Source organism: Diabrotica virgifera, chromosome 7, assembly GCF_917563875.1.
Source record: "Diabrotica virgifera virgifera chromosome 7, PGI_DIABVI_V3a".
In the NCBI taxonomy this organism is placed as follows: domain Eukaryota; kingdom Metazoa; phylum Arthropoda; class Insecta; order Coleoptera; family Chrysomelidae; genus Diabrotica; species Diabrotica virgifera.
This window is the reverse complement of record NC_065449.1, coordinates 249,681,441-249,705,458: the sequence shown is the minus strand read 5'-3', so window position 1 is coordinate 249,705,458 and position 24,018 is coordinate 249,681,441. Positions and strand designations below refer to the sequence as shown.

General features: G+C 30.8%; 2 protein-coding genes across 3 annotated transcripts in view; both read right to left on the bottom strand.

Annotated features, from left to right (window-relative positions):
• LOC114325275 (feline leukemia virus subgroup C receptor-related protein 1) overlaps positions 1-13,882 on the bottom strand; it is a 42,938-nt gene extending 29,056 nt beyond the window's left edge. The window contains exon 1 of the mRNA XM_050656636.1: positions 13,534-13,882. The gene's annotated coding sequence lies outside the window, so the exon portion shown is untranslated. The remainder of the gene's footprint in view (positions 1-13,533) is intronic.
• Positions 13,883-21,973: 8,091 nt separating this feature from the next.
• The window catches only part of LOC114325273 (uncharacterized MFS-type transporter C09D4.1-like), a 48,176-nt gene continuing 46,131 nt past the window's right edge, over positions 21,974-24,018 (bottom strand). For both annotated transcript variants that reach the window (XM_050656638.1, XM_050656637.1), the window contains exon 7: positions 21,974-23,042. In XM_050656638.1, coding sequence (XP_050512595.1) covers positions 22,745-23,042 — 298 coding nt within the window. In that variant the 3' untranslated portion in view covers positions 21,974-22,744. The remainder of the gene's footprint in view (positions 23,043-24,018) is intronic.

The following is a 24,018-nucleotide window of genomic DNA, read 5'->3' as shown; positions in this document are numbered from 1 at the left end:
AATTTTACCTATATTAAAGTTTACGTGTTTATATAATTTTTGACAATAAGGGTAGTTTACACCCCTAAAAATAATCAACACCCTTGAGCATGATATAGAATATGAAGTACAGGGTAAGATGATCCTAACCCCAAATTTTTATGTAAATTGATGCAAGCCGAAATTATTCTTTTAGGATAAGTAAACTTTTCCATATAGCTCCAACAAGGGTGGTTTTAAGGGTTGAAATATTGTGATATTATATTTTAAAGCACAAAAAAATCATTATGTAACTAATAAGAAGCAAATGTTGACAATATTCAAGTTTAAAATGTTATTTTAGATTTTTTTACAATTAGGGGTGGTTTTCACCCTTAAAAAACCAAAAGCGTAAAACGGCTCAATATAGAAAATGAACTAGAGGGTGAAATGAGCCTAATCCCAAATTTTTGTACAAATCGATGCTGGACGAAAAAATTGCGAGGTTTTGCCATTTTTCCAGCTTCATTTCCTCGACTATCTGAATTAAATTCAAATTTAATGTTGCAAGAAAAAATTTATTGCTCTTCTTCTTTAAAAGTTATCGCATATTCTGCTAACTTGATAATCAAGCCAGCAGAACATGCGATAACTTTTAAAGAAGAAGAGCAATAAATTTTTTCTTGGAACATTAAATTTTCATTTAATTCAGAGAATACTTTGGCATTCAGTTATAAATGATTTATCAAATTTTTGAACTACTGTTCTGCTAGCTTGATTATCAAGTTAGCAGAACATGCGATAACTTTTAAAGAAGAAGAACAATACATTTTTTCTTGCAACATTAAATTTGCATTTAATTTACACTTAATCATGGTATATAGTCCAGGGCGGATCTGTTTTGAGATGGACGTTGAGAAGTGACTCAAATTTTTTTGCAGAAATTGCTTGAAAATAAATCAAATAATAATATTTGAGTTATCCTCCCTCTCAAAAAGGTCCGGAACATTGTTTAATTAATCAAAATGTCAAGAATTGAAGGAAAAATTCGATTTTTTTCTTCGTTTTTTGATTATAACTTTAACAGTATTCATTTCCGATAAAAGTTGTACTGACATAAAAGTTGCGTAATTCAATTTACTACAATATAAAATTGGTTAAAAATTTTAAAAATAGTCACCCTAGTTGCAAAATAGCAATAATTGCGAAAAAACCATACAAAAACAAGTATTCGCATTTTACGTTTTTCAACCATTTATGCTACACTTAGGACTTTCATATTTCACCCAGAAAAACTTTATGATACAGTAAAACAATACTGTAAATTTCATTAAGATCGGTTCAATAGATTTTGCAAAATAAATTTTGCAATACAGCTTTCGCAAAAAAAATTCAATTATTCAAAATGTTACAGGACTGAAAATAAAGCAGATAGCAAGTTGATTTTTTTTTGCTTATAGAAGTGTACTGTACCTTTCATTTGCAATTATCAAAATTAAAATCGATTAATTACCACGGCGTCAGAAAATTTTTGAAATAAACAATAATTTTTGGTGCTACGCGCAGGACAGCGGTGTTCGATTCACACAGGTTGATTTCCACCAAGATTTGTTCCAATCTTTATCTAATATATTATTTTCTTACTCTATATTTTGTTGTATTTTAATTTTTTAATTCCACAAAAATCAAACTAATTTTATTATTGTTTGTGAAATATTGTTTACACAATTGCATATGTTTAAAAATAATAAACTTTTATTATTTAAACTAAAATATATGAACAAAGAAAGTTTTTGCTAATAAAAGTGTTTTTTCAAAAGATAGAGTATGTGTTTTTATTTTGCAATAAACAAATTTATTTATTTATATCGAAATGTCATAAAAATTAAAATTTATCAATCATTATCAAAGGTCATTGGAATGCCCAATCAGAGCAACCTATCTGCTGTCCTGCGCGTAGCACCAATGATTAATGTTTATTTAAAAAAATTCCTGACGCCGTGGTGTTCAGCGATTTTAATTTTGCGAAATTGCAAATGACAGGTACAGTACACTTCTATATGCAAAAAAAATTTCAACTTGCTATCTGCTTTATTTTCAGTCCTATAACACTTTGAAAAAATGAGTTTTTTTTACGAAAGCTGGATTGCAAAATTTATTTTGCAAAATCTATCAAACCGATCTTAATGAAATTTACAATATTGTTTTACTGTATCATAAAATTTTTCAGGGTGAAATATGAAGGTCCTAAATGTAGCATAAATGGTTGAAAAACGTAAAATGCAAATACTTGTTTTTGTATGTTTTTTTCACAATTTTTGCTATTTTTCAACAAGGGTGACTATTTCTTAAATTTTTAACCAGTTCTATATTGTAGGAAATTTAATTACGCAACTTTTATCTCAGTATAACTTTTCTCATAAATGAATACTTTTAAAGTTATAATCAAAAAACCAAGAAAAAAATCGAATTTTTCCTTAATTTTTTGACATTTTGATTATTTAAACAATGTTCCGGACCTTTTTGAGAGGGAGGATAACTCAAATATTATTATTTGATTTATTTTAAAGCAATTTCTGCAAAAAAATTTGAGTCACCTCTCAACGTCCAAATGTACTAATATTTTTACAGATGCGCCCTGGTCTAATAAGAATAACTGTGTTCTGCTGACTTTGTTCTGCTAACTTGATGGACGTAGGTAGTCCGATAGATGATGATGCCTAGATATTTTTATTTAGACTGCATCACTTGTTTGTTCTATTGTGATGGGTGATGGGACACGTGTTTGAAAAGTGTTTGAATGTTTTCATTCCATATCATAAGTTTTTTCTCTTTCTGTGTCTTTACATTCTAATTAGTAGGATTTCTTTGCAATCGTTCTCTGTTATAGGGAATTGTAGGTTGAGTAATGACGCAAAGAGATAACTCTAGAATCGAAGACTCTATATACTCTAAAGAAGATTCATATCAAAATGGAAACAATATGTAAAAATAATGGACGAGAATCGATCAGATAAACAAATATTATATTACAAAACAGAAGGATTAAGAAGAAGACTTTTGATTAAAGAAATTCAAACTTTATAAAATTAAGTCAGATATATGGAAAATTAAATTGTTTACTATGATTTTACAATAAAGATAATGAAACAATGAGTAAAAAACACACATATTATGTTCAAAACACTTCAAATATATAATAATTCAAATATGATTTAGTTATTTTTTTGATAACATCCTTCAATTGTTGAAATAATTTAAATATAAAACTTATATTTGATTTAGAAATGGCATGTGATATTTTAAGTATGCTTATCACGTGCAGATTTATATAAATAACCTTAATTATTTTATTGTACTATTAAAATGTAATGGTTATTACATTTCTCGCATATACAGTAATTTCAACAACTACGCATTTTTATTACCTTTAATACATTTTTCTACGACCGTTTAATAATATGCTCATTATTCGCTAATTTTTAATAGATAATAGCACCCATTACTTTACCCGTGAGTAATAGTTCATTACTCACGGGCTGAAGTTACTCACGGGTCATTACTCACGGGCTGAAGTTAGATTCAAGTGGCGCATAATCCACTTTTAATATTAATCGTATATAAACTGCAAATAAAATTACTTAGACTTGTTTATTTAATACAATAATTATTGTAATTTATAGGTATCAATAAATAACTTCGAAAAATTTTAAAGGAATTTCAACTTCAACAATGTCAGTATATTTTTACGTTTAGGTATATTTTGTTTACTAAAAATTTTGACGTTTATTATTTATTTTAGTGACAGTGACATTAGCGCATTTTGTTTGTGTTAATAATTATTGGAATTTATAACTAACATTGTGTTTATTTTTTAAGTTATATTGTGTTAAATATGTTATAACATATCATATATAGTTATATTATTATATTATATATAGTTAAATGTAAATGTACATTATAATTTTTTGAAATACGTTCACCGGTAATAGCCATTTTCTATTTATTAGATTAATTGACAGTAGGTACAAATTTATGCTTATAATTTTTCGGAAACGAGCTGACTATTTCTTGTATTTTTACAATACATAAGAATTTGGTTATAGTAGGCAACAATTATTCAGCCGCGTACTATTTTTGTAAATTACTATAATTTAAATTTCGAGTAGTTGATAATTATATTTTTTACTAATTAAAATTAAAAAAAGGTCGTAAAAAAAGTATAGTATTCTACTCGCATGTAATGGATATTACTCACTCTGATGAATTACGACACTCGCCTACGGCTCGTGTCGCAAACTTCATCATCGTGAGTAATAGCCATCATTACATGCTCATTGAATAATATACTATTCTAAACAATATCTATGAACCCTTTTGAAAATTGGTCTATTTCAGGGAAGCGATCTTGCCTATTAGTGCAGCCGATATGTGAAACAATTGTGCATTTAATGATAGAAGTATATAATTTGGACCACATATACTGCACATATAAAGATTCAAATTTAGATATGAGGTCATCTCAGATTTTACTTTTTACAAAAATGGCGGGGATTCAAAATGGCGACTATACATTGTGACTAATAGCACGATAACTTTTGAAAGAGACTTCAGATTTCAACCAAATTTGGTATATAGGTTCTTTTTGAAGTTATACTTCTTTAGGCGCGATTGAGAGTAAAATTTCATAATACAGCGCGCATGCGCACAGAGAGAGTATGGTATAAACGTTATACGGGATCTGATTGGGTGTTAAAATCATCTGTCAATAATTGTTCAATATGAAGATTTTGGATAAACAAATTAATATTGTGTATATTAGTTTTTATTGTTGTAATGGCAGAGCAAAAAACAAATTTATAATATTGTAGTGACTTTTTAAATAGATTTTAAAAGCGACAGGTACGTAATAATTGTAAATGTTTCAGTATCCTAATAAAAAAATTCATAGGTTCCTACCTATTTGGAAAATTTAAAAAGAACCTACCAAAATAGTATGTAATGCTTTGATTTACATAATTTGATTACCATCAAAATTTCTATCAATATTCACCTAATATATTGTTTTCTTACTCTATGTTTTGTTTTTAATATTTCTTTCAATTCTAAATAATTTCAATTCAAAATCAAAATAAATAATTTGGTTAAATTCAGAACCGTCACAACTTTAATCCATTTAGTTAGTTGATCTTCGCACATGATGACACATGGTCTCCGTGGGTAAAAGTTTAAGGTGAATGAATTTCAATACTAACTGCGCTGATAAGCGGGTTCGAACCTCAATGGAAACTTTTATTTTTTTATTTTTTGAAGTTATACTTCTTTACGGGCGTAATGACGGTGAAATTTTATATGGAAAAACCTAGCGACCGGGCGCATGCGCATTATAACTTTGTTCTGATTGGATGTTCAAATGACATGACAAAAATTATCCAATATGGCAGCTGTGGCACAGCTGTGGGACTGCGTTTGGTTATAATGTATGCTTGTTGCGTTTTAAAATTTGTAGGAAGAGAAACAACAAACAAAAAGTTAGTTAATGGTTATACTGCCTTTTTAAATAGTTTTCATATTATATTTTTGGACTTATTTACATAGAAGAGATGATTGTTTCATGCCAATGTGAAAGCTCATCAAACTGTGCCTAGTATGAGTGCCGCAGATCTCGCTTATTCAAAGCTAAAGAATCTTTCACTGGTAAGTGTTTTATAGATAGTTGATCAAATTTTGTTATGATATTTGAACATAGCCACTTTGCACGACGCAAGTGATTGCGAAATTTATTAGTCGTTATACGGGCTCCGATACCTACCTTGAACCTACCAAAATACATAAGTAGTATGTAATACTTTTATTTACATAATTTATATTTATATTTACATAATATATTGTCTTCTTACTCTATGTTTTGTTGTATTTTTTCAATTCTAAATCATTTCAATTCAAAATCAAAATAATTTAATTTACATAAGTTAAAAATGTCAAAAGGTTAATCTGTTTAGTTAGACGATCTTCGCAAATAATGACAAGATGTCCCTGTGGCGCAGTTTTAATGCGAGAGAATCCCAATACAACGCAAATACCAGCCGCGTGGTAAGTTGGTTCGAATCCCAATAGAAACTTTTATTTTTTTATTTTTTTTTATACATTTTATGATTGTAAGTATATTTATTATATAATTTTATTTTCAGAAAATACGTATTTAGTTAAAAAATTTTCCGACAATTAATGTTCAGAAATCATTTGTGGCATTTTTAGTGTGTTTGTGTGTGTTTTATTTTTTTATTATTTTAATTTTTGGCACTGTTTTAATAAAAATATTTGAGAAGTAGTAAGTATAAATTAATTTAATATTTAAATAAAATATAAATAAAAAGTATATTAATTTCGTTTATAATCATATAATAGAAGTATAACTTCTTACGTGCGTACAAAGTACACACACATTCTTTTTTTATACATTTTATGATTGTAAGTTTATTTATTATATAATTTTTTTCAGAAAATACGTATTTAATTGTTTCCTACATTGTTCAGAAATCATTTGTGGCATTTTTCAATGCGTTTGTTTGTGTGTGTTTTATTCTTTTATTCTTTTAAATTTTGGCACTGTTTTAATAAAAATGTTTGAGAAGTAGTAAATATTAAAATTTGTTTAATATTTAAATAAAATATAAATAAACTGTTTAAAGTATATTAATTTCGTTGAAATCATATAATAGAAGTATAACTTCTTACGTGCGTACAAAGTACACACACATTCTTTTTTTTATGTATAAGATCGAGGTCTTGAACCGGAAGAATCGGTTTACCAGAATTTGTGTTTCTCCTGATTTTTATGTAAAATATGCTGTTTTTTTTTTCAATTCTTTCACCCTGTATGTATTAATTTTTCCAAAAGTTAATACCGCCATTGAGAAGAGCGTAAAACTATTTTTTAAAAAATATTTTTAACTTTTTAGTTATGTTAATTACCATTTAATAAATGCAAAACGTATCTTCACATGTACCTATATGCGGCAGATTCGTGCAAATATTATAAGAATTATTGTGCATTTAATGGTAGAAGCATATAATTTGGTCCACATATACTACAAATATAGAGGTTCCAATTTAGATACGAGGCCTTCTCAGTTTTTGTTCCTTTTACAAAAATGGCGGGCATTCAAAATGGCGACTATACATATGTGACTAATAGCACGATAACTTTTGAACGAAGCGTCATATTTCAACCAAATTTGATATATAGGTTCTTTTTTTGATGAATAATATCGAGGTCTTGAACCGGAAGAATCGGTTTACCAGAATTTGTGTTTTTACTGTTTTTTTATGTAATAATATGTTGTTTCCCTTTCAATTCTTTCACCCTGTATATATAAATTTTTCAAAAAGGTAATAACGCCATTGAAAAGAGTGTAAATATATTTTTTAAGAAATATTTTGAACTTTTCAGTTGTGTTAATTACCATTTAATAAATGCATAACGCATAATAAATAAATAATGCATAATAAATGCAACAACACACTAACACACAAATTGGACTCGTATCAACCAGTAGAGCAGGCAGGATTCCGAAAGAGATATAGCACCACTGACCATCTTCTAACAATTAGGACACTAATAGAAAAAGCTAACGAATACCATATAGATCTGCACTTAGCGTTCGTTGACTACGAAAAAGCATTTGACAGCGTGAAAATGTGGGCAATAGAAAAAGCTATAAACAACTGTCGAATAGATTCCAGATACAGAATGCTAATACATAATATATATAAGAAAGCAACAATGACAGTACAATTGGAAGAAACCACAAAACCCATACCAATTAACAGAGGAGTGCGACAGGGAGATGTTATTTCTCCTAAACTATTTACATTAGCACTGGAAGATGTTTTCAAAACAATGGAATGGACAAACATGGGAATAAACATAAATGGAAAGAAACTAAACCACCTAAGATATGCAGACGATGTAGTAGTCATAGCATCAAGTTTTGAAGAACTACAAACCATGCTAACCGAACTAGCAAATGAATACGAACAAATAGGTCTAAAAATGAATTTTGCCAAAACAAAAACAATGACAAACACACAAGACAATAGAAACGTAATACTAAACGACACCACAATAGAAGCGGTTAATGATTATATATATTTGGGACAGATTATAAAAATAAATAAGGAAAACCAAACAGCGGAGGTAAAAAGAAGGGTCAGATTAGCCTGGGCAGGATTTGGAAAATTAAAATGGGTCCTAAAGAATAAAAAAATACAACAATACTTAAAAACAAGAGTGTTTGACCAGTGCATACTCCCAATTCTCACATACGCATGCCAAACATGGACCTTGACCAAGGCAAACATGGATAAAATAATAAAGACACAAAGGGCCATGGAGAGAGCAATGTTAGGAGTAAAATTGACAGACAAAAAGCAAAACAACTGGGTCAGAAATAGAACAAAAGTCAAAGACGCAGGCCAACATATAACCAGGCTAAAATGGAGCTTCGCAGGTCATAACGCTAGACAAACGGACAATAGGTGGAATAGCACGATACAACAATGGAGACCATGGACAGGAAAGAGAGCAAGAGGACGACCCCAGATGAGATGGGGAGACGACATTAAAAAGATAGGAGGAACGCACTGGAAACAGAAAGCACTAAACAGAAGCGAATGGAGGAAACTGGGGGAAGCCTATGTTCAGAATTGGACGAATTAAAGGGCAAAAGAAGAAGAAAGAAGAAATGCATAACGTATGTTCTCATGTACCTATGGGCAGCAGATTTATTTTGAATGCCCGCCATTTTTGTAAAAGACTAAATCTGAGATGGCCTCATATCTAAATTTGAATCTTTGTATGTGTAGTATGTGTGGTCCAAATTATATGCTTGTATCATTAAATGCACAATAATTCTTATAATATTTGCACGAATCTGCCGCATATGGGTACATGTGAAGATACGTTTTGCACTTGATAAATGGTCATTAACATAACTAAAAAGTTAAAAATATTTTGTAAAAAATATTGTTACGCTCTTGTTAATGGCCGTATTAACTATTTGAAAAATTAATACAAACAGGGTGAAATAATTGACAAAAAAACAACATATTTTTACATAAAAACCAGGAAAAACACAACTTTTGGTAAACCGATTATTCCTGTTCAAGACCTCGATCTTATAGATCAAAAAAGAACCTATATACCAAATTTGATTGAAATCTGAAGTCTCGTTCAAAAGTTACCGTGCTATTAGTCACATATGTATAGTCGCCATTTTGAATTCCCGCCATTTTTTTTAAAGGCAAAATCTGAGATGGCCTCCTATCTAATTTTGAACCTTTATATGTGTAGTATATGTCGTCCAAATTATATGCTTCTATCATTAAATACACAATTCTTATAATATTTGCACGAATCTGCCGCACTATATGCGCTCCAGGGTTTGCTCCCAATTCCTTACTAAGAGAATCCATGTCGCATGCGTTTTATCTACTTCGAAGTCTGCTTCACAATCATCTCTTGTATACCTCTGTATCCTCAATTCGGTATATCCTTGGCATTTTTTCAGTCGATTGAATAAGATGTAATAACATTTTTCTTGGACCTGAGAAATCGATCATAAGTCAGCAGCACTATAAGTAGTCAAAGAAAAAACCTTTTGTTCTTATGTCCAATCGCTGATAGTCGCAATAGCTTCAAATTGTGTGAGATAGATGAACCAACAAGCCTCTCGTAAGAAGGATTTACTAACACTGAGATGACGTCAAGAATTTATAAAACCAGGTACCAGTGACCAATAATGACATATGCATCAGAAACAAGACCCTATACAGCCACAAGACAAAGACTACTGGCAAGGTAGAGATGACAGTACTGAGAATAATTACAGGAAATACGCTGAGAGATCGAAAGAGAAATGAAGACATTAAAAGACAATGTAACGTACAGTGTATAAACGAATGAACGATAAATAGAAAAAAGAATGGAAAATGGAATAACCATATAACCAGAATGGAGGAGACACGAGTGGTCAAAATAGCAAGAGATAAATCACCAATCGGTAGAAGAAGTATCGGCCGACCGCGCAAAATATGGAGTGACAACCTTCCATAGAGGTATCCATCCGCCAATGAACAAGTAGAATTGCTTATAAAGAGGAAGAAGAAGAAGAACAAGCTTATTCATACGATATGGGCGTATTGCGTCGCTTCCTGTCTCAACTGATGATAAATCTATCTTTCTGACATCGATAGTTGTCATGATTTCAAATGTTTTTATGTTTTTTTTATAAATGGTCTACATTTTTCTGTATAATATGTCTTTAGCTGTTGATAGCTGTTTCTGCTGGCTGAATTTATTCAATCGTTGAGTTGAGTAATCTTTGAATGATGGAATTATAGTGAAAAGTGTTAGTTTCAAATACCTAGAATCGGTATTACAGCGTAATGGAAAATAGATGGAGATGCATGCAGTAGAATTAGGGCTGGATGGATGAAGTGGACAGAAGCGAGTAGTGTGTTATGTGACAGAAAGGTTCCAAGGAAGTTGAAGGCAGTGCCGGATTAACCATTAGGCAAAGTAGGCAGTTGCCTAGGGGCCTCGACCACAAAGGGGGCCTCGCAGGGCCCAAAGCGAAAAAATAATAATGAGATTTAAATAAGAACTATAAATCATACTTATGTTGAAAAATTCAAATATCGCGCAACACCATAAAAGTGATGGTGGACGTATAAAATTACATTACAATGCCTACTTTTATTCACATAGAAAGTCTATGCTGTGAGAATAAATCACTAACAAATGCCGTTTGGTAGAAGAAACAGTATTACAGATGGAAATAAGAAAAAAATTCGAGAGAGGAGCAGAAAACGCAAGAAACAGCAGGAGAAAGAAAAGATCCTTAAGCAAGATCTAAAACAGAACCAAAACTTATTTAAACTCAGTTTCACACAGAAATCCATAGCTAGTGAAGCTCAGCCAATGAAAATACACGTGATGAAATAAAAATTACTGAGGGAAGCATAACCTCCGTAACTAAAGAAGATGAAAAACATGTAACGACAGTTATATTCCAGTTCAAGAAGTTAAAGAACCAGAAACCAAAACTAAGATAGAAATTGTAGTTAAAGATAAATTGGGTCCTAAATTCGGAAAACGACATAGGATTATGAAATACAATAAATGAAGAAGTACGGAAATTTTGGATCGGGAAAGGTCCTCATAATGTAAAAACTTTGAAGGAAGTTTTTCAGCATAATAAAGAAATTTTAAAGGCATTACCATTTTTACACAATCTACGGTTTTTTGAAAACATATCAGTGGAACAAAAATTAAAAGAGATTGGCTAACGTATTCTCCCTCAAGTGGAATATCATATTTTGGGTTTGTTCAGTCCGTGTATAACTTTTTGTCAGCCTCTACCCACCATTGGCAAATTACGACCAAATGCTTAAATGAAACTCAACTAAGCAATCACATTCGCCACGATCTAGTCCTTAATAGATCAAGCAGCACATATGGACTGCAAGGACACATGCAACAAGACCTTTGTCTAAAGGTTATAACGCTTTCAAATCTGCTCTTCATACTCTTACTGAAGACACTAATCAGAAAGCTGAAACAGTTCATGAGGCCAAGTGTTTGTTGAAAGAAATGTCAAAAAAGAAACATTCATAATATGAATTAGTTTTGGTCAACAATTTTAGAATGTTGTCAGTAAATCATTACAAAGAGTGAACGTCAAACTGCAGTTCAGCTTCTAAATTCACTTTTGGAGCTCTTAAAATACCAAAGGGATAGGTACTTAATTTTGCTTACTGCAAGCAGAATGCCTGAATATTTCGACTCGAGTAAACAAAAAGAGAGCAATAAAACTACAATTTGATGATGCTAATTCCAATAAAATTTTACTACAGGATGAACAAAAGTTAAAGGTTGAAACGTATCTACCAATGTTCGATAAGATAATAACTGAGCTGAGTCGTTTGACAGTGTACGGGTCAGTGAACTTAGTATTTGGTCTTTTGCGTTTTTCCAAAATTGAGTGAATAAAGAAGTGCGCTTCAAAACTACAGGAAAACTATCCTGATGATATTGAATCTGAACTTGAAGATGAACTAGAGCAATTTAAATATTTTATAGCCCAGCTGCAAGACTTATAGGTAATAGTATATTATGCAACGAGCATTTAATGATGGTCATTATGAAGCGAGTATGAGGGATACGAAACGAGCCGTATGCGGCGAGTTTCGTATAGAGCACGAGCTTCATAATGATAATTAAATGCAAGTTGTATACACTATTTTTTCTATGATCATTCACAACAAAAAATGTATTCAAATTTATTAATTTTGTAACACAAACAAATTAAGTAGTTTGTCAGTTTGACAGTTTGTTTACATATTGAGAACTGTCAAAGCGTATGTATTTGACTCGCCATTGGTCACTGCGCGTGTACCACCTTTATCGCGATTCTATTGGTTAAAAATCTGTATTTTAATGAAAATATGTATCATAATGAACTTCATTGTGATACAGATTTTCATTAAGATACAGGTTTGAAGATTATTAAGACATTAATATGCAGATAATGAAGTTCATTATGATACAGATAGTGACATCATAATTGATATATTATAGTATGAGAATAGAAAAATCAATTTATTCCTGCTTCACAGTAATGGCGAACAGACATTTTCAGAAATGAAAATTATTAAAAATGGAGAAAGCCTGGGGCCTCATAGCTTGGATTGCCTAGGGGCCTCAAGATTCTTAATCCGGGTCTGGTTGAAGGGACAATTCTATAAAATTACCATAAGACCAGCTATGATATGACGAAACTGAATGTTGAACAGAAAAAAAAGAAGAGGAACGAGTTCATGTGACGGAAATGAGAATGCTCAGATATATGTATAGAATGACAAAATATAATAACATTTAGAATGAATATAGTAGCGAAAGCCTAGGAGTGGCGCCAATAATAATTGATGCCAGAACGTGGGAGTGTAGGTTAAGATGGTTTGGGCATGTTCAACGTTTATATGTTAGTCACCTAATATGAAGAATTGCTAATTTGCAAGTTAGGTGGAGATATAGAAGAGAAAGGCCAAAGAAGATCTGGAGGGAGACCATTATGAAGGACATGTCGGTAAAGAGGGTTAATATTGGTATATCCCAAGCTAGAAATTTTTGTTTTCGAAATTTATTTTCGGAAGCTGACCTCGCAGAGCAATAATAGCAGACAGAGTGATGAATATATGATGTTCTTGAATGACCTTTTTGGAACTACTAGAATCTTTAATCTATAACCAGCAAATAACCCCTTTCATGAATCAAGTTTTTATAACGATATTATAGCGTTAACACTTTGTTGAAATAATCTTGCAACCCCCTAAAAATAAATAATGTTTCTACTTAAATTCTCAAACGCGCATAATGTATTTGAATATTGTTGCTAATTATTTACATCAATAAAAAAATTAAAAATTTTATGGTCAATCCTACTTTATTTAATTTTAATACGTTGACATAATATAGTAAAACTGGAAATAAAAAAAAGTATCCATACTCACCAAAAAATTATTTCTAAAAATACAACCAAGTAACTTTGAGATTTTGAGACTTGTGGATGACTGCATCAAAAAAGTACGAACACTATTAGCTTAAAAATTAGATGGTGAGTCGATAATTGTTACCAACACTTCGCTAATTAAAGATTTCAAACAGTTTTTGTAACAATGGTATTTAAACCAGTTAAATATTTATACAAAAAATCTTATCTCACGCCAGATACTTTAGTTTTTGATAAAAATGCAGACTTTAAAGAGTGCACTATCCTTGGATCGTCTGTCTATTTCGGAAGATTGGATTGGACCAGTATAAATTGGAGTGATGTACATGTACAGATCTTTGTTGCACTTGTAAAGACGGAAATCTGTCCCGGTAACCATCAAGCAAGATCATTATCTTTAATGAGTACCTATTATTTTATCAAAAGTTCCGAAATCATAGGCGCAGTTGAATTTTATTTATGAAAGAATAAAAATATCTGTCACAAAAAGTATTATTATTTGTTTAAAAGATTTCGCTACAAAACGAAAATGACAGACATAGCTATTAAATTTCAATTGGGTCAGAGAGGATCATAAACGCCCTTACGTAAGTTTTACCTCCATTAGGGATCGGAGGGATATATATGGTTAAAGTTATTTTCAAAATCTTCTTTCAGTACGCCATTAATTTTGACGTTATACAGAGGTTTTTCCGCTTTTTCCGTCACATCCAACTGAATGCGTGAGAAAGAAATCGAAAACCTGTGTCGCATTGAACACTCAATGAAAAAGGTACGTAATATTAATAAAAATGTTAATTCAGACAACAAAAGCAATACTTAAAATTTGTCCAATTCTTGGTTTTATTGGAACAACAAAGCGATGTTAATCAATTCATTATTTTCGTTAGTTGATCCAATGTAAATATTACGTTTATTGAATGGATGAACATCCATATATTAATATCACTTTATTGATATTACGAACACTGTTCACTGAGTCAACGAACACTGTTCATTGAAACAACAACGTCGTTAATTGACCGACGAAGACTATTCGTTGTGTCAATAACAGTGTTATTTCTCCTAACGTATACTGCTTCATGCATTCAATCAATTTCGTTTATTTCTACAATTATTTCCGTTTATTCTTACAATTAATTCCGTTGATTCCCACAATAAATACGGTTATTATTACAAGCAATCCTATTCATTTCTACAATCAGTTTCGTTCATTCCTACTATGAACGTATTTTATATTAATAATTACTGAATGCATTAGCTCAATGTATGATATTTTGATTAATAATAATTTTGCAAATCCCCTTTTTGTCCTAAACCTAATGGACTTTACACTGTGTGATTTCTCATATGATGTTACTTATACAGTGCGCTGGAATAAGTGTTCCCCCCTCCCTATTAACTTATTTATTTTTAGCACATAAGCAAAACGCTCGGATAGGTCGATTTTTAAAATAATCAAAGTATATTATAACATCAATGTTTCGAACTTTACGCGATACCTCTTCAGGTGAAAGGCACAACTTTTTTTAATGGGAAAGTACATCATGTGACAGCTCATTTAAAAGCGTTTGAAATAGTGATTCCAAAAATGTATAACACTTTAATACTTTTTGAGAGCTCAGGTGCAAAATTTCGATCGAATTATTTTTAAACTCATGCATTTTTTTTAATCCTGAGAAAATTAATAAGTATTTTTGAAAAATGTAAACGCAGAATAAAAGATTACATTATTACCGAGGGCTGAAAGTTCCTTAGAATAAACAAAATGTTTCTTTTGAATGGTATATTTGAAATTAAAAATCATACTAAATTTTCTCTTTTTCACCCCTGTGACTTATTAAAATAATCATTATAGAAGTTCTCAGGGGCTTCATACTCTCGATATTACTGTAATATTTTATTCTGCGTTTAAATTTTTCAAGAATACTAATTAGTCTTCTCAGGATTCGAACAAAATGAATACGATAATAGAAGCACGAAAACTTCCTTCCAGTACTGACTACACTTGGAAACGAAATGAAATTATTCGGCACTTCGGCAGAGGTAATAGCATTGTTTAACAAAGAATTCTTTTTAAACAATGGTAACACAGAGAAGCTCGGGGTATCACGATAAGGAAAAGCCGTTACATTTCAAATGGTCAAGTAAAACATCATCAGTTTACATCTATGGAATAATCATATATTACTCTATATTAACAACATTTGTACCTTGTTTTAATGAAATCTGTACGTTGTCACGATAAACCAAGGTAATTGCATCTACGAAATCAAGAAAGTGTTTTGCTGCCAGAATTACAATTATTTATTAAATATACGAAACTAACTTATTGGCTGAATAAATTGAGTGTTATTGATTAATGTACTCTAGTTATTTTCACAATTATTATTCAATCATTGTGACAATAACCAAATACATTCGTCAATGTCTAAAAGTTCGTTGAAACAACAAATTAAATTATTGTTGTTACAACGAAATACTATTCAATAATCACTGTTAATCAATATTACGAACTAAAGTTTTTTGAGTGAAAGAAGGCTCTGAGAAGAACTATACCTCTGAACGAAACGAAAAATAGTTTAGTCTCCCAATATCGAATTATAACAAATAACTCTATATGGATTTTGTAGCGACATCTTCTTAAAACTATTCGAAGCTTTATTTCCGGAGAAATAAACACTTGTTTTGTAGCCTAATAAAATAAAAAAAAATCAAAATGTAATTCCGTACAGGTTGGAATAAATTTTATATGAAAGTTTAGGTGAATACAAAAGATATTTTCAAAAAAGTATCCAAATCATATGAGGGGATCATTGTTTAAATAATTAAAAAGGGGTCATTTTTGCACAATATTTACTTTTTTAATTGCTGAGGTAATTTACATTTTAATAAAGATCTTTAGGGTTTTTTTCTACAAAGCTGAAGGACAAATCTTTCACCTAAGACTTAATAAATTAAATTTGACCCCCTATTTATTTAAATAATTATATATAAAATTTAAAAATCAAATTTGCAAAAAAAAAATTTTTGCGTTTTAAATAAGCACTATAAATTTATTTTATTTAATAGAAGAAGTTGCGCTATATTACCAGTATTAAGCAAAAGAAATTGGTTGAAAAATGTTTAATAATTTCTGAGATATTTAATTTGTTTATCAATTGTTACTATATTTTCAATTGCAAAAACGCGGTTGTTACCAAAAGAATATAAACCTGCTTAAAATCTCATTACTTTTATTTTTATATATGATTTCGATAAATGTATTGATAAATTGAAATTTCAATTTAACTCCCCTCTAAAATGACATTTGAAAATTGTTCTAATTTGTTTATAATTTGTTTTTTTAATAACGTCGCGGGGATTAAACATTTTAAAATGCTGTTCCGGTAATCGGGGTCCTGGTAATTTTTCACTAATTAACAAATTTTTTTTGTCGGTTTTTCTTCTTCTTTTTTTTTCCTTATAGTAAAAGATATAGGTTTGCTTATAGAGGGGGTTTCATTAAGAATGTCCAATCTCTGAGTTGTCGATTCTAGACCTCAAAATATTAAGATTAAACTAAAATCACTTTAGTAAAATATGGCTCCTTATTGAGTTACAGGGTGTTTTATTTAAAAATTTAAAAATTATTTTTGCTCAGTATTTTAAAACTATTCGACATATCCTTTTCATACTTGGTAGAAAGTGTAGGTACTATACACCCTACGAAATTATGTTAAATACAGGTTTCCGGCTATTACCAGAGGCGTACGACAGGCGGACAGGAGAAAGCAAATGGTTGACCCTTCCCAAATTCTACGTCACTGGCGAAATTGCCATTTTAGCGCAATTTTTAAATTCTCCAATACTGTCTATGTAAATAATATCCTCTTTACTGGTAACGATAAAGTCATCAATTTTCGAGATATTTGAAGTTAAACATGTAACGGCACAGTTATTTAGTTATTTTGATTAATATATTTATATTATATTGTGCCGCTTAATTTTTAGTTTCAAATATATTAAAAACCAATGATTTTATCGTTAAGAATGAATAATATACTCTTCAGTCTTAACGATAAAATCATTAGCTTTCGAGATATTTGAAATTAAAAATTAAACGGCACAAAACTTTAATAAAAATAAAATAATTGTGCCGTTACATGTTTAACTGCAAATATTTCGAAAACTGATGAGTTTATCGTGACGAGTGAAAAGTAAGTTATTTGCATTGAGAGTATGGGAGAATCTAGAAATTGCGCTAAAATGGCAATTTCGCCAGTGACGTAGAATTTGGGAAGGGTCAACCATTTGCTTTCCCCTGTCCGCCTGTCGTACGCCTCTGGTAATATCCAGAAACCTGTATTTAACATAATTTCAAAGGGTGTACAGTAACTACACTTTCTACCAAGTATGAAAAGGATATGTCGAATAGTTTTAAAATACTGAGCAAAAATAATTTTTAAATTTTTAAATAAAACACCCTGTAACTCAATAAGGAGCCATATTTTATTGAAGTGATTTTGGTTAAATCTTAATATTTTGAGGTCTAGAATCGACAACTCAGAAATTGGACATTCTTAATGAAACCCCCTCTATAAGCAAAACTATATCTTTTACTATAAGGAAAAAAAGAAGAAGAAAAAACGACAAAAAAAATTTGTTAATTAGTGAAAAATTCCCAGGAACCGGATTATCGGAACAGCATTTCAAAATGTTTAATCTCCGTGACGTTATTAAAAAATCAAATTATAAACAAATTAGAACAATTTTCAAATGTCAATTTAGAGGGGAGTTAAATTGAAATTTGAATTTATCAATACATTTATCAAAAATATGCATAAAAATAAAGGTAACGAGGTTTTACACAGTTTTATATTCTTTTGGTAACAACCGCGTTTTTGCAATTGAAAATATAGTAACATTTGAAAAACAAATGAAATATCTCATAAATTATTAAATATTTTTTAACCAATTTTTTTTGCTTAATACTGGTAATATAGGGCAATTTCTCCTATCAAATAAAATAATTGATAGTGCTTATTTAAAACGCAACAAATACTTCTTTGCAAATTTGATTTTTAAATTTAATATATAATTATTTAAATAAATTGGGGGTCAAATTTAATTTAGTAAGTCTTAGGTGAAAGATTTGTCCTTCAGCTTTGTAGAAAAATACCCTAAAGACCTTCATTAAAATGTAAATTACCTCAGCAGGTAAAAAAGTAAATATTGTGCAAAAATGACCCCTTTTTAATTATTTAAACAATGATACCCTCATATGATTTGGATACTTTTTTGAAAATATCTTTTGTACTCTCCTAAACTTTGATATAAAATTTGTTCCAACGAATTTACATTTTGATTTACATGTAGTGTAATCTTATTTTTCGCGGTTTCTAATACTTGCAAACCAAGCGAACGATGAATGAAGCACAGGCAGGATAATGAATAGACAGGTAGTGAAGTGCAACTTTTAGACTTCCGCGTATCTTCCTTCATTCATCGTTTGTTTGGTTTGCAAGTAATAGAAACCACAAAAATATAGGCGTAACCAAAAACTGGTTCCAAGAGAAGTATTTATTTCCTATTACTGAAAAGTTTACATTTTTTATTACAATTAATATTTACACTGATTTATATAAAATATGTACATAATGCATGGTTACACCAACAAATCTTAAGCTCCAGCTTAACCCAGCTCAGCTTATAGATAGGGCCGATTTAAGTGTCACATACGTTGCACCATAATTTTCAACTCTCATCAATGCAATCCACCTGACAATCCATTGTGGCAAGCTGAAAATTGATCTAAGACTCAATGGTGCCACGCATATATTTCATTAATGCACGCCTTAAGCTTAAGATCTGTTGGTGCAACCGGGCATAAATTTCTTATAGTATTTCCATACATGTTTTTACCACATCCTTCCAGTGATTTTTGTCCAATGCTTTTGTCAGTCCACACTTTTTTATCGGTCTTCATATACTTATGTTCTACTTCTATCTCTCTCTTGGTCTACCTTTTCTTCTTTTTTGTATTGGCTTTCGTGAGATTACATTTTCCTTTCCCATTACTTCAATGTTTTCTTCTTCTTCTTCTTCTTCTTCCTTCTTGTATGTAGGCTTTAAAGCCTGTTTCTTCTTCAATATTAGCCGCCTAAATTGTTTAAGTTATCGCACCATGTTTTCTTGGTCTGCCAATACTTCTTCGTCCATTTGGTGACTTATCTCGTGTAATTTTACTATCCTATCCTCGGTCATTCTACTAATGTGTTCGTTCCACTCTGTTTCCCTTTTGTCACCCATCCATTTATGTCTTCTACATTACATGATCTTCTTATGTTTTCGCTTCTCTCCCTATCCAACAGACTTTTCTCTGATATTCGTCGGAGTATTTTCATCTGTGTTATTTCTAGTAGTCGTCTCGTTTTAGATGTGCCAGGTCTTGTCTCTGCCGTGTATGTCAATATTCGCGGTGTGCAAGTACTTGGAAGGGATACGTGAAACGATCGTGCGCGAATAGCGAAGAAATATTGCAACTTTCTTAAATAATTCATATTGTCAATTGAAATTGTCGAATTGACGTATATTTCATATCTACTGCCATTGGAGAAGAAAAATTATATGTTGCTCCACAATATTGATATGATTGCAGTACTGCATTTTAATAACTAATTTTATTTACTACATACAATTATTGTTTACGTTTTAATAACATAACCTGAATCTTATTTTTTCTTCTCATTATTTTTTTGGCTATGGCCTTGACAATTATCCAGTAACCAGGCCTAATATAATTGGCCAATATAATTAAAAGTGCGAATAAAGTTGCAGAGCGTAGAAATAGGTGTCGCTTTGCCGAACTTGCACGGTCCCAATAGGTCTAATTGGTGCTTTATAGATTCTTGTTTTTGTGTCTTGTCTTAGGTGTTTGTTCTTCCAGATTGTGTCATTAATGACTGGTTGCACCAGCAGATCTTAAGCTTGAGACGTGCCTTAACCTCAGCTTACGAAAGATACCCATTACACCATTGAGTCTTAGATCAATTTTCAGCTTGTTACAATGGATTGCCACATGAATTGGATCGATAAGAATCGAAAATTATGGTGCAAAGTAAGTGATACATAAAGCGACCCTATCTATAAGCTGAGCTGGGCTAAGCTGGAGCTTAAGATTTGTTGATGCAACCAGGCATAAGAGATCTATTTCTGATTTTTTTCTTTAGACATATTTGGATTTCAGTAATGATCACAATGCTCCATACTTTTTGTTTCCTTTTGCTTTTGCTGTCCTTGCCTTTATCTCCCCTTCCTTATGTAGCTTTTCATCTAATTTTAGACATAGGTAAGTAAATTTTGAAGCTTTTTTGAACATGCATGTATTTTCTCCTTCTATCCTCAATGGGAAATTGTCCTCGTTTTTTTATATGTTTCTCGCATTGTCATGTATTTTATCTTTTCCTTATTCATTACAAGCCAATTTCTTTGCCTCCTTTAATACAGGGTGTAACAAAAATACAGGTCATAAATTAAATCACATATTCTGGGACCAAAAATAGTCCGAATGAACCTAACTTACCTTAGTACAAATATGCACATAAAAAAAGTTACAGCCCTTTGAAGTTATAAAATGAAAATCGATTTTTTCGAATATATCGAAAACTGTTGGAGATTTTTTATTGAAAATGGACATGTGGCATTCTTATGGCAGAAATATCTTTAAGAAAAATTATAGTGAAATTTGTGCACCCCATAAAGATTTTATGGGGATTTTGTTCCCTTAAACCCCCCAAACTTTTGTGTACGTCTCAATTAATAAATTATGATTGTGGTACCATTAGTTAAATTCAATATTACTAAAACTTTTTTGCCTTGTCTTAGTATTTTTTCGAAAAGGCAGTTTTTATCGAGTTGAGGCTTATTTTTCAATATGTTTACATAAAAATTTTATGAGGGTTTTGTTCTTTTAAACCCCCCAAATGTTTGTGTACGTTCCAATTAAAATATTACTGCGGTACCATTAGTTAAACACTACCCTACCGTACATAGTCTGGATTTCTTTTAGTTCAAATATTTGGCCTGTAGTGAATCTATTATTTATAAATCCTGTTCAGTATTCTATTCCTGACCAAAATATTCGCCCAATATCTTTTCAGTGTATTGATTTGTGTCAAGATTTTGTAATTAAATTCTTTGCAACACCATGCCTCTGTAGATTTCACGTCTGATTTTGACATATTTTTTGTATATTGGGCATATCCTTGCTACTACCCACTCGCTTAGCATTGTTTCTTTTTCCCCATGTGCTTTTTATCAGCTTATGTATCTCTTTATGTAGCCTTTTCCCTTCCGTTTTTATTATTTCCGCCGATATTTCTGTTATTCCAGAGCTTTTATTTATAATTGTTTAGTCTTTTAATTTCATTTACGTAACTGTTACAAAAAAAACTGCTATATCGCGTTATACATAAAATATTTTTTATTAGTAATAAAACATTTACATTATTTACAATAATTTTATAATTGCCACCATAATTCCATAGGATAACGGTAGAAAAACATATATCACAAAATGCTGTATAAAGCCACTAAAAAATACTGAAGATACTTATTACACTATTTACATACTAATAATAATGGAAATAATTATTATTATCTGCAAGATACAAGTTATTACTTGTTTGATTAGGTAATGATTGAATTGCTTTATAGATACCGATAATAATTTTCTAAAAGTAACTGAAGAAAGAAAAGTAGAGATCATGTTGAAAAAATTGGAGATGTCGACAGACTAGAGATAAAAAACAAACTAAGAACAACAAAGAATAAATTTAAGCCAAAGACACTCAGTTAAAAATACGGTTGTTACAATAACAAAGTAGTTACAAAGAACAACTTAAAAAAATAGTGTATTTAGAGAACCAAAATCTATTTTATGTATTTATGACAAATTCTCACACTCACGGGTAGACCACAGCAACAAAAACACATAAACCAAAGAGAAACGGATGACACTACAAAAGAAAAATGTATGTATAAAGAAACTAGCCCAAATAATCAGAAAAAAAAATGTCGAAAGTCAGTAGAACACCGTTGGTCATAAAGAAATTTTAGGTATGAGTGACGCTTGCCTATCATAAGAAGAAATTTTGTAATTTTTTTATTTAGTTCTTAGTTTAAATAATTGTACCCCTTATATTTGCATGTAACAGTAACAAATATCATTGTTATTGTTTAAGAGGAGTAAAAGAAACGTTTCTATCCTTCATGAACGCTTTTTGCCTGTTCAGTTTATTAGGCGTAAATAGAGTTAGAAGACAACCAGTACCAATCACAGCAATCATCGTTATAATACAAATTAAGGCACCGAATTTCTCTAAGACGATACCCAAGACAATGGTGAGAATGACAGCCACGACTTGAGATGTAGTCAGGAGTATTCCGGTTACTGTACTCTCTTGTGATGGAAACGTCATTTCTATGGCGAATTCAATTCCTGCCGGCAAATACCCATTTAAGAAGAATCTAAAACAAGAAATATTTGGTGTTAATTTTGATGCCTTGTTTTGTTCCATTCTGTATAAGGTTTTTATTTCAAATACCCGAAAGAGAGTTTCTTTATAAACATTCGAATTGCATCTAAGAATCTTTGAACGAGAATAAACAAAATTTAATTGTTTATTTACTCAGTCCAAATTTCCTTGGTTAAATCGCGTCATTCCTTTTACGCCGCTTTCTCTGTAAATCACAAGTTACTCTAAGCACTTAGTGATTGGCGTCGTTTTATAATTGTGTCTCAAAAATAAGCATACTTATTGTTTATTTACATTGACATAAGTCGAGAAGCGGAATCCAATCGCCTGCTAAATGGAAATCACCGGCTGAGAGAATTATTTTACCGGGAAAAGATCAGTCTTGGCATTTGGCCATTCAGGAAGTGCTGGGATTGTCCCAGTACCATCAATTCCAACTTGGCACATTTAAGAATCATGTAAAAATGTTTATCTTCGTAAAAATACAGATTAAAAAACAGTGGTGACAAGATGTACCCCTGTCCAAGCTCGCGTAGAATTTGAATTAATTCAGAAGTATCTAGGCCAAGTCTGACATTTCTTTGCTGGTGGTAATAGAGATTTTGTAGTCCATCAGTTTTCCATGTCTAATTTTATCAAATGCTTTTTCAACGTCTATAAAGCACATGTACACAAGAGGATTGACATTTCTGCACCTCTGAACCAGTACTTGCACGCTGAATAGTGTTCGGTGTCCGGTTCACAAAATAAAATAAATTTGTTATTGTGAAAGTTAGTCTAAAATATAAATTTGTATTGTCAAGTAATAAATATATATGTATATTATAAATTATTGTGTTTTTAGTGTTAGTGTAGATGAATTAATATAGTGTTAAAATAACTGTAAATTAAAAATAATTACACTTTTATAAAAAAGAACTTTTTTATAATACTTAAAACCTTTTTATTATTTATAGGCAAGAATATAA